The sequence below is a fragment of the Lepisosteus platostomus genome, chromosome 7 (assembly GCF_059453375.1).
Source record: "Lepisosteus platostomus isolate fLepPlt1 chromosome 7, fLepPlt1.hap1, whole genome shotgun sequence".
NCBI lineage: Eukaryota > Metazoa > Chordata > Actinopteri > Semionotiformes > Lepisosteidae > Lepisosteus > Lepisosteus platostomus.
Window position 1 is genome coordinate 55240902 of NC_142617.1, and position 12749 is coordinate 55253650.

General features: G+C 35.8%; 1 protein-coding gene across 6 annotated transcripts in view; it reads right to left on the bottom strand.

The window, feature by feature from the left end:
• shf (Src homology 2 domain containing F) overlaps positions 1 to 12749 on the bottom strand; it is a 113680-nt gene that overhangs the window by 78979 nt on the left and 21952 nt on the right. For all 6 annotated transcript variants that reach the window (XM_088641302.1, XM_088641301.1, XM_088641303.1 and 3 more), the window contains exon 2: positions 3265 to 3394. In XM_088641302.1, the coding sequence (XP_088497428.1) occupies positions 3265 to 3394 (130 nt within the window). The remainder of the gene's footprint in view (positions 1 to 3264; positions 3395 to 12749) is intronic.

Sequence of the window (12749 nt, forward strand, 5' to 3'; positions counted from 1 at the left end):
GAGGTGACAGGGAGTGATGCAGGTTTCAGATGGCAGGTAAACGTGCTGCCTGAGAGCCAAAATACCTTGGGGTAATCTGAATCCTCTGAATGTGTGGCAGAGGACATGCAAAGCAATGACAGGGGGTAATAAACCATTACTGAAAGAAATGAAATGGTGTTTGATTTACTTGAACATCAGATATAGAGATTAATTGGATAGATTCTTTTAATTATTCAGTAACCATGGGAAACCATGGACTGAAAAACACTTTTGTGGTACATCACAAATAGATTAGAATGCTTCACTTAAACCTAAAGAACACTCCATATACTAGCAACTGAGCAGCATGCAAGACAATTTGCATTAGAAAAAAAAACAAAGCCAAACTGAATTTAGATTAATATTAGCAAAGAGCAGATATTTTGTATAATGTAATTCTACATTGTGTTCTAAGAATTCCTAAATTAACTGCCTTCAAGACACTGCAGAAAGGAAAAGAAATAGTCTAACTATAAAAGAACGATGAAAAGATATGGATGTAAAAATGATGAAATCATAGTGTACTGAACTTCAATACTCACTCCAAACTACATTCCATCTGTATTTCCAAAGAACAAAAAAAACTATGAAGAAAATCTGTAATTCTGAATGTCAATTTGAAATGTAGGCTACACACAGGGCTGTGATTTTCACAAAACAATGAGTAAAACTCATTTAAACCCCCTGAAGGAGGATTTTGAAAAACTGTGTTTTTACAGGTTTTATTAGCTTTAACCCAGTTTTAAATCTAAATGAAAAAAAGATGAACAGTAGTGATAGAGTCGCATAGAAGTGGCACTACACAGCACCCCACAGTCTGCTGCACCTTACAGATCACAGTATAAAGGACTGTGGTCATAGCTCACTTTTATCAGATATTGTATAGTGTGTGTCTACTATCTTTGCTTTGACCGTGAGAAATTTGATAGGGTGACCAAAGTAAGAGCTTTCAGTTCTCAAGATATTAGATTAGCCAGACTCTACCAAGGGATGAGAAAGCAAAGTAACAGGATGCAAAGTTCAACAAACAGCTTCAGATGGTAGCCTTTAATTGCTTAGTAATAGGGTGAGAGAGGACTTTAAACTACATTTTCAATTCACAATTTGTGTAGATATTTCTGCAGAATGGTATCGTGAAAATGTACATGCTGCACATTACATGCTTAACGTTCAAAACATTGAACATTAGCATTCACAGTTAGAGGCCACATTGTGTAAGGTCAATTGTATGAAATGTGGCCTCATGCTTTATTTTAGAGAACCATTTTGTAGAATCCATTTGCATTCTAGGGTCGGTGCCAGGTTATGTTGCAGGAGTAGGTGGAGGCAAAGACACTTATGTACATGATCATGTTCTACATTCTGGGAGAAGGAATCCTCTCCCCACTTTCCATTTTTCAGCTACATTTCCCCTATCCCTTGCCTATTTTCTGAATTCTGGGACTGGGGAATGATGCCCTAACCCCTGGGCTGATGCGTTCCATGCAACACACTTTCAAATTACCTGTGATTGTATCTGCTCAAGACGTGCAGTATTATAGATAGCTTCACGTTAGAGTTAGCTAAGCCACATGCACTAAAAAAGTTGGAACTTGCGAGATCCCTTTAATGGGACTTCTATGAGCTCAGTTTTGGTAGATAAGGCAAATGATTAACATAAAAAACCTCTTTGAGAAAAATTAATAACTGCTATGTATACAGTAAGCATTTCTGTAATGGCCACACTGGAAAAGTGTCAAACATTTTGGAACTTCCAAAGGAAACAATATTGCAGAACATGGTTAAATGGCAAAATTGATCAAATGAAAATGCTATTTTGTTCCATTAAAATGTAATAACATTAAAACAACAACAACAAAATTGGTTCTCATAAAAAAACAATCTCAAGGAATCTATTACAGCAATTTATCGAGACATAACTGGTACTTGCAGATCTCATTAAAATTGTCCTAGCAGATCTTACAATCTGTTTCAAAAGGTTCAATTTTCCAAATACTTCAACCTTTTTAAAAAAAGTTTAGGTCTAAAAATCAGGAAAAACAACATGAATGTTAGGTAAAGCTTTTAAAGGATATGGTTTTTAATAAACAACAAAGACTGTTTAGAAAAAGGTGAAAAGCGCTGAATAAATCAGATGAATGCCTTAATATTTTCTTAATTTCTCAAAATATTTAATAATTTTTTAACCCATAAAACCATTCTGAATTAAAAGTGTTAACAGTGATACAAAGTTTAATACAATAACCAGCTTGCACCAATTGTGTTCCAATGGGCTGAAATAGAAATTATCTATAAGCTTTACATCAAAAATCAAATTTTAAAGGACATCTTTAATGTTCTTATCAGATGAATATGTTCTATTATTCCAACTACTGAGGTTAGAATCTTGGGTTCTACGGTTAGATATCATCTTGCTTTGATGAATTGAGAGGTCTCCTTTTTTAAAAAAAAGCTTCACATATTCATGGGAGTAAATAAGTAGAGTAAAAAATAATTAGAACAAGGGTTATGAAAACTATCATGTTAAATATGACGGTATATTAGATTTGTTAAAAAAAGTGCTAATATAGTAATATAGATTTGACTTTTCAGCATGGAATAAACCTTAACTTGTTCCTTTGCAGTCTACGCATGCTGACACAGCTACATACTTAAACTATTTAGTTTCATATGTCCAGCTTATGTTTGAGAGACATGAACAGGAAATATTTAATCAGAAGTCAATCTGTATTTTTCACACTTGCAGACAATGTTTTATGTTAAATTCTTTTTAAGACAACAAACACCAAGAAGTGCATACGGAAAGGGAAATTAACTTTCAGAAATGATGCAACTTTCTGAGCTTGCTTTAGTTTTTGGTTTTAAAGTACTAACCTTTACAGATCTGGAAAGGACCAAGAACTTCCTTAAAGTGATATGCCAATATACTGTATCAAGCGTAATAAAAACAAATAGTGCATGTAGATATTTAATGATTTAAAAGATAAACCTCTGCACTTCTGACGGCTACTAATGCCTATTTCAAGGAAAAGCATGTATAATGACTGGTTTTATTCACCTTTTTCAGTGTAAATCAGAAGTGTTTGCTTTGCACAATTAGGCCTATGCATGCTATAACTGGCTGTGTTTGGAAAAACACGAACAAAAATACATACAGACTTAACTTAGGCTACCCTGCTCCAATCTGGCGCCTTCTGACGGTAAAAAGCTTCCCATAATGATAAATATAGAGAGCAGTTTTACCAGCCATCATTTTCTGAGCTTCATACGGCTCCATGTAGCCATCGTTCTCCGTGACTTTCTCCTGAACAGCCTGGGTCCCGCTGGCTTGCTTGGCATCAAAGGGATCTGCGTAGTCCTCTAGGATAATGAGCTGCAAGTAGAGAGAAGACAATGGCTTCCAATTACTTAATATCAACAATGTAACAGCTGACAGGCACATCCCATATACTACACTGATACCTGGATCTTTGAACAGCTCAGGTTTAGATGAGCTTGTACAGCATGTTTTGCCTATAAGCCTGTTAATGTTTTCAAGTGCTCATCCAACATGGAGTTCAACACAATAAGAGTATTTGGACTCTGTATGTTGCCCATATCTATAATGACCTCTATCCCCCTGTCAACCTTTTTCATAGAACTCATGATTTATTAATTTTTATAAGAATTTTTAGTCTCAGTTATACAGTACAGTTATATAGTCTCAGAGTCAGCCAAGAACAGTGATTCCAGTGAGTAAGGTGAAGAACTGAAACTAATCACAAGTAATTAGCATGAAATGTAAAATTCCTTACTATTTAACCATAATTTAAATAAATATAACAGTCCTACACTGCAGCAAACTAAGTATTCTATTGCACATTAAACGATGAAATTGTTAATATCCTGTATACCAAAGGAGTTTCATTTTTAATTTCTAATTTTTTCAACAGCATTTTTTAAAGAATAGATAAGCATGCAATGTTTCCAGGTAAATATGATATAGCTTAAGCATGCTATCTGAATATTGTCATGACTGTCTAAATATTTAAGAACTTAAGTACCTTCTTTTGTTTCTAAGCAGTTTTACATCATAGTAAATGGCAAAATACCCATCTTTTCTATTAAAATACAAGTGTTGATGAGGAAATGCAATATTTAGGTTTTAAAATCTAGTATATTTATGATTGAGAAAATGCCTAAATTGTCTTCAGATACCAGTTAATCCTTCCCAGATTTGGGCTAAATCAAACAGTTGAAATGCGAATAAGATGCTAGTTTGTATGGCTGGATTTTACAGAGACCACCATATGGACTTGGACTTCAAAACCTGGCAACTGCAAAAGTGATGTACACTGCCAGTCAAAAACAGTGAAAAAACAAGAGATGTACAGAAGGATTGGGGGTGGGGTTTTATTGCTTATGCCCACTGCTGTACCTTGGCTGATCAAACCTCTTTAGCTGTAAAGAGAAAGTGGTGTACCTGTAAGAAACCATCTCACACGAGAAAAACCAGAACCAGCCTCCCTTTCTCATATTCAAGAAGAGTTGTGCGGACAGTTTTTATGAAGGTTTTGTGCGATTTCTGAAGATAAAAGCTCAAATACTTATCACAAGTTAATACCTAACATTTTGAAATAAAATCTTTTACACTGGGAAATAAACTATTCAATTTCAAAACTTAGGCACACGTGGAAATTTGATCAAATCACATGCCCTCCTCAGTCCTATGGGATTATGGTACAATAGACATTTTACATACAGTTTATACAATAAATACTAAAATGAGCAGCTGCACGCAAAATTAGACATATATAAATGAACTGCTATGTTTTTATTATTTTTCAGGGGCATGGCAGACATTTTACCCTTTTTCTTAAGAAATCCCCCCCAAAAAATTCAGAAACCTCAATATAAGCATAGCTTAACTGCTGTTCTTTAACAAAATGTTCCTGGAAACAAAAGATCAACCCACTGAAATTAAACAAGCTTGCATTTTTAGAGAAGAACCATTGAAATATAGAAATACTTCACAAACCATTCCTGGCAGGTGTGAATAATTAATTCTAAATTGCACTGCTTCATGCAGAGGGTGCAAAATCCCACTGGGGAACCTGCTTCTGGACCTTTGAGCAACGCATTTTACCCATACTGATTCTGCAAACCCACCTGTATAAATAGGTACCAAAATTTGTATGCTAAAAAAATGTAACCTTTGTAAATTGCTTTGTAAAACTGATAAAAGTATATACAGAGCATTCTCAAAGGGTGAAAAATGCAGGCTTGAATATCATTTTTGGCCACACCTGAATACTAGGGTTGATAGGTTTTAGCACACATTGAAGAGATGGGTCACAGATGTACCTCTAGCTCATAATGTTCCCCAATAGTCATCTCTTCCAGGATGTTAAGTATGAACCAGACGAAAGGTCAGACGACCGGTTATTTTCCACATGATGTAAAAGAATAACCACAGAAACTTTGAGAAAGGTGTGACCCTCGTTGGTCTGTCTGCCACAATTTTTGTGAAAAGCACTGACTTCAAACTTGCACAGCCTGGTTACTTAAGGGACCAGGGGATACAGAAATCATTCTAGCGATGACAGAAGAAAGGGTGTGACTTGGTAAAACCAGGGTCTCAAATTCCTCAGGAAAAGAAACCTCTAATTAAAAAAGGGACTGCAACTCCCAATGAGTCATATAATCAAGGAAGGAGTTTGTTTCATTTTAGCTCTTCACTTAACAGGCAAAACAGGGGAATCCAGGCCTTTCTTATCCCTCTCGCCTTAGCTTTAGAATGTCATTGTAGTCTATATATGCATAGTTATTAGTCATTTCAGACAGATGTTCTTCAGGACATTTAGCCACTTTCAAAGGGGGTTTTGGCTGGCGACAGGCACACTGAGATGTAGGAATATATATTTAATTAAATCTGGCATTTAATGAAATGGCCTTTTATCCTGTAGAGTATTAACCCTCCTATTGTGTTGAGGATTTGGTTACATAATCTTTGTATACAAGATAAATCCTACACAGCCGAGCTTTTATTTTTTGGAGTAATGCATGCCAGCTAATCAAATCCTGTAAAAATGTTACAAAGTCCGAATCACAAATCATAGAGGGACTGGTAGAATGTCTAATGGAACACAAATAATACAAGGACTATATTTCTTATAATAAGATAAATCTAAGAGGTTAAGTCTGAAATTACATATATGTCTTCAAAGGTTCACTTCTAAGTTTCCTTTCATTTAGTCCACAATAATGACAGTTTCGTTTTCTGCTGTGCTTATCTCCAATTCTGACCTTAAAAGAACCAAGTTAAATAAAAAAAAACCCTTCCTCCAGTTGGCTTCTAGAATAAAATTAAACAGTTAAGACTGAAAAAAGATTTTTATCCCTATTTTCCATAATTCACTTAGCTGATCAACGTCCAGAAAAAAAAACTAAATATGTAAGAATAAATAAAAATGACTGAAAAGCAAAAAAGTAGATAACTGAATTGAAAACACAGCTATTATGTTTTGAAAAAAGCGCATTGTCTGTTGCATTTTCTGTGCTGTGTAACTAAACCGCCACGCTTTCTCAACCACTTCAAAACTGACAGCTTTGACAATCATAAAGAGGTAAAGTTGGTTTGATTGTGCTGAATGGAGTGTAGTAGGTGGTAAATGTGACTGGGAGAGAGATGAATATATCTTAAGACTATTTGAATTTTATGTTCACATTTGAACCACAACTGAATACATGAGAAAAGGGAGCTTGCTTAATCTTACCATTTCACAGAGTTAATGCACTGTTGATGCAAACAGTAACAAACCCACTTGACTGCTTGCACAAAGACTGTTACAACAAGTTTAAGCTTGACATCAGTATTAGTATCCTTATTAGTATAATGTTTAGCGGAAACACTTTTTTGCTTGCAGGCAGCAAAAATGTAAACAACAAATACTGGACCTGTGAGCAAACAGGATTGAATCCTAGCAGGGGCAGATAACAGCATAGCAACAAATTTATTGTAAGGATGAAAAAGTCTTTAATTCTTCTCATAAATCAATTAATTCAAGTTTTACTTGAGTTGGTTTGATTTTTTTATGTTAAAACCTGTGAGCAGATATGCAACAGAAAAGCACTTTTTTGCTCAAATGAGTAGCCTCATTTAGCATTATCCACATTTTAGGAGCTTCAAAATGAATAACACTTCCTCAAAAATGAGGAGATGAGTGTTGCAGCATGTAACAAAATCCATCCCACATCAATACCATTCAATTCCTCACATGGTGTCTAAAACCATAAGCAGTTTATGAAGTTTAGCCTCTAAGTAGTGTGGAAAATTCTGGCTGCGTTGCATATCTGTCCAGACTGCATCAAAGTGTTCCAATAAGCCATAAGCAAAATGATAGACATGGATACGTGCACAATGGTTGGAGATAGTTCCACAACTGTTTTCTTGAGTATCCTTCATTGTGTCACAGTGCATATTACCCTCTCTTTAGCCCATTTCATGCCAGATATTTTCTCTGGACAACAGCAAGCCCACCTTTCACAGCCACGATATTTCTGTTTTAAAGAAATTCAAATTGCTTAAGTACTCCGAATCATTGGAAGCACCCGAGTTTAACAAGATTCCTATCTCATGAATTGATGACTAAAAGAATCTGGTGCATTCTGCTCCTTATTTTACACAGCCATGTTTTAACCAGAGCAATGTCATGAGCCACAATCAGTAGGGCCACTAGAGCCACTCACCACCTGTCTGCTGCTCAGGGTTTTATTCATTTCCAGTTTGTTTTAACACGGGTTCAGATTGATCGGAAATTTAAAGTAGAACTACTTTCAAGAAATGGTCAGATGAGATCTTCGGATCAATTGGATGTTAACTACCGATGAGCTAGATAGGCGAAACAGCCTCCTGGTTTGCAACTGTTCCTGTATTTGCTCTTACCAACTGAATTGCAACCTACTCAAGGCTAGAGTTTGGAGTGGGATGGATTTATTTCATAGGACATTCTTTTTGACTGAGTAAGTTATCATATTCTCGGCTGTGTAATCAAATATTAAAGGGCTAGGCTAATGGAAACTCAATTTTGGAAGACAAAAAACACCAAGTAATCCCAAACAATATCTTCATCAGTGCAGATTTAATTTCCATCACAACTATAAGAGTACCCATCATTCATCAGCTCTCTTCATGACCAAGGTAGACAAAAGCTTGTGATACACATGCAGAAGGAAGTATTATTTTAAATCATCAGGATGAATTTAACCATTACAATCACTGTTTAGTAAATTCAGGATGGGGGGGGGGGGGGGGTATAATAGAACACGTCAAGAGAAGGAAGTCCCCCTGCTGGGAGTAGAGTATGTTCATGATCAACAGCCATGGCAACACTTCAGTGAGGAGTGGCTAGATTTGCTTTTGTTTTGAGCTTTTGACAAATGTAAGTTAATTCTGCTGGGGGTGCTGGACTTTTCATAAAGGCTTACATTTTCCGAATGCTTGGTGACATCAATCTCATCTCTTCATTCTAAAGAAGCGGCTCACGGTCTCTACAGCTCAGACAATGATAAAATACAGTACGTGCTTGCCTGTCTCCTGAGCTAAAGGAGCAAGTGAAGAGCGAACATTACCTTCACACAGACTTGGAAAGCGCCTTCGAAATCAAGGATCTGCTTGGCAAACCAAGCAAATAAAACAATTTACACAGACTTTTCCCCATCAAAGATTAGTCGATAATAAAAAATGCTTTTGAGGATTCATACCACCATGTAAAACTTCCTAAATTTCATTCAAATATATAGAACATGAACGCTTTCTCTGACAAAAATTTAGTTAATGTCTCAATTTCTCACAAGAACTTTGTAAACAACCTGGGTATAGATCATTATGGGAGGTTTTAGAAAATCCATTTCAGTGCTATGTTTATGCAAAGACTGCAATAGCTCCAGTCATTTTACTCCACAAATGCTAGAAGGACCTTTTAGTCCTAGAGGAGCTGCCCATCTTCAGAACAGGCAAGAGTTTCCCCATGTAAAAATACAATAAAGGCCATTTTCTCTTTTTTGCCATCTATATTTTGTATCGACTAGTTTTAAGGTAGACAAGTGGCCTTAACCTTCATTCTCAAAACAAATGTAAACAAAATCTATGCCCAACAGCCAGATCTAACAGTTTCTTTAGTAGACTTACTAACTCACAAGTCTCAGATGCAGACAAATCATTCCAATGGTGACAGATAACAGAAGCAGACATCAGAAATGTTTACTCAGAAGCGGCACCGCACTGCTTTGAATGCGAGGGCTGGATCTGGAGAAGTATCTCCTATAGTTTTTGTCCCCCGCAATTGTGAAGTGCAGGAAATTAAGCTTTGATTATTGGCGCTATTTCAAGCCTCAGCAGTCAGATTATGCTTCTTTCAGTTTTCAGGTGATAATCAGATTTAACTATTGAGAGATTTGTCATGTTGTACAATATTGCACATACTTAGTATACTTATTCAGACAATGAGAGCATTTCAAATATGGTTAAAGATGCGATTACAATTTTGAATCTAGATTAGTACAACTAGAAATTCACCTTTGATGGAAAACAAAAGGGAGGTGCATCTTCTAAGAGCTGATGTTTCAGTTCAGCTTAGCATTTCAAAAACAGGCATAAGGGTAACAATGTTTAGATGTCTTGAGTTGTGTAATAAATTTGTATTAAAAATTAAAGCAAAAAAACAACTACAGTTTGGGGAAATAATGTAAACAAACATTTGGAACATACAGTACATCCAAAAATTAATTTGGCATGTTTTGCAACATATCCCTGCCGCAAGGATTTGGTACACTAATTTCCTCTCAGTGTTAGTAAATTAGATGCCCTTGTCCTATATGATTGTTCATGCACATAAAAAGAATTAACTCCACATTTCCATAATCATAATGAAAAGGAGTTAACTCACTAACAAGGCAGGGTAATGCACAGCACTGCACTGCAAGTGAAAGTCTATTGGCATGTACTAGCCACAATCACACATCCATCACACTGTTAATCTGTACCAGGTCTTGACACAAACCCACCACAAGAGAACTGTGCCAAATGCTGAGTTTGCCCCCATCTCTTCAATATGGCAAACTAGCAAGTTAACAGGAGGCACATGCAGCACATCTGCTAAGGGGTCTGGGGTGGGGGCATAGTGTGAAGAATAATTAACACTGTCCAAGAGCAGGTGGTTTTCATTAACCACAAAGGAAACAAAAGTGCTTCTTTTCAGAATAATGATGTAAGAGTGATTAATACTATACCCACGTTAATAATGATGAGAATCTGATACAGCAATCAGGATTAATACCTTTTACATGCAACCAAATGAGATTTGTTGTGGCTAAAATCACTATGAGAAAGAACAAAGAATTCCAGTGTACTACTCTCGAGACCTCCTGGGTGTGTCAAGCTCAGAAATCACGTTTTGAGGAAGACTTGCATTCCCTGAATACAACCTGCTAGATTGTACACCAAATTTTGTTTTTTGCTATGTTATGTACCAACGTGGGCCATTGACTTTGAGAGGAAATGAGACTACTAATCTTTTAAGGTTATTAATATTTAATTTTATTGAAGATTTATTTTATTGGAATAACAAAGATAATTGATCTATCAGGATATTTTCATGTCCAATTCATACTCTAGCTGTATGATGTGCAACTCTCTCTTTGCAATTGCTTTATAGTTACCTATTACAGAGGTTAAGATCCTCATTCCTGAATGACTGGAAGGGTGTCGCAGTATAAGGTCACAAAGGGTTGGTGCAAAACATTTTCTGTGATTTATGTTCAATGCACCATTAAAACATTTATACTGTATAATTAATTAATTTCTGAAACAAGAAAAAACTCCAGATGACTCCAGAATGCAATATTATAGAAACTGAAGTTCTTACACTACTATTAGATTCAATAAATGCTCATTTATAGCAATCACAACTACTCACAATAAGAAATTACTTTCAGTAACAGCTATAAATTATTTAAAAAGTTAAGTAAACCTAACTGAAAACATTAAAGGGGGGTTCTTGTAATTGAGCTGGTGGATGAGTCGCTGTACTCTGATGTACTGTATACTGTAGGCCCTGTAAAGCCCCAGTTAGTCTTAGATGTCACTTGTTTTTGAAGATTGGCAACAACTGTAAACTTTTCATTAATCAAGCAAGTTATCTGTTCAATTAAGAGAATTGTGGTCTTTGAGGGCTGAAAAGTACTTAATAAATCACTTTTTTTCATTGGTCTCTATGGAATAGGTCCACATCTTTACAAAACTAATTTAATGGTGACCTACAAAACCTGCTGGATTGGAGCTCTAGGGCTCAGGATCTGTGCTGGATAACCGTTGTAGATAAATGAGAATGATGCAGACACAAAATAAGGAAAATTTAACTGACATACCACACATGCTATGGCTTACCAGAGCAATTTCTGCAAGTTGCCACAAAGCTTAATTACAGCCTGAAAAGAGTCTGAAACATTTGACTTAGAATACAACATCATGCTACTGTAATACCCAAAAGGAGCTCGTGGGTTACAGAGCAAACATCAGGGGCATAGTTTTCCCTGCTATCTTGTCAGTGAACGATGCACAAGGAGAAAAAAAATGTTCTGTGATTTATGTCCTGTGCCACTAGGGGATTGTAGGCAGAGATAACCTAATGCAACTGAAGGCACAGCAGCTCTATTATACTAGAGCGTTTCAAAGACTTCGTTGCAGTCTTATTCTTTAATAAAAATGCTATCGCAACAAATGAGAGCCGTCTCAGAGCAGGGATAAACACTGACGACAGTTGCCAAGTTCAGAATGAAAGCAAAGCATCAAGAGATTTCAGAGAATCAGCTCCTAGGGTACAGTACAGTCACAAAAATAAGGTGAACAGAATCCTTGTGGACTTTGGAGACCTCATTTACCTTATATTTGAATCCACTCAAAATATTTTTGAAAAACTCCTTTGCCTTTACCTTCACAATAGAAAAGCTATTTAAAGCGTTCTCTGCAAGAAAGACAAGTGCTTGCAACTAAGCAAAAACCATACCAGGGCTTCAGCTTCACTGTAAAGAGTTCACTTTTTTAATTAAATTAAAAATGATTCATATACTGTATTATATAAATATTTTCAGGACCTCGAGTCTTTATGAGCTCTTAAATGAAGAAATAGCCCAGGACAGTAAAATGTTTAAGGTGATCTCTTCAATTTAGTATTGAACTACTACTATATAGAGTGCATTGTATACACTCTATATAATGTATATTATACAAACATAATGCTGTGGAAAGAGCAGTGGTTTTGCTATATGTATATGCTCAAGTTTTACAGGAGGAAAGCAACAAGTTAAAAATATATATTCACTTCCTGACTAATGTTAGTTTTGCAGACTTGTTTTTAATATTAAATATGAAATCGAGAGTGGCTATTCACTTTAGGGAAAAAAAGGCTATAGAAAGAAATGTGAAAACTCACAGATGTTAGGAAACAACAATTTAGTCTTGACAGCACCATAGTTGTTAAGATCTTCCTATCTTTATTAATATATTTGTTACTGTAAATGTTGCTTCAGCACTGCAAATGTTGCTTTAAAAAAAAGCATGAAACCTTTGGGCATATGCAAGAAAAATAAAAGGTCTTTAAAAAAGTTGCATCAATAAACCAAGTCCCGTAAAGACGTGAGATTACAATGCAGACATCTCTTGGATTCTCAAACGGGTCACACTGTAAAGG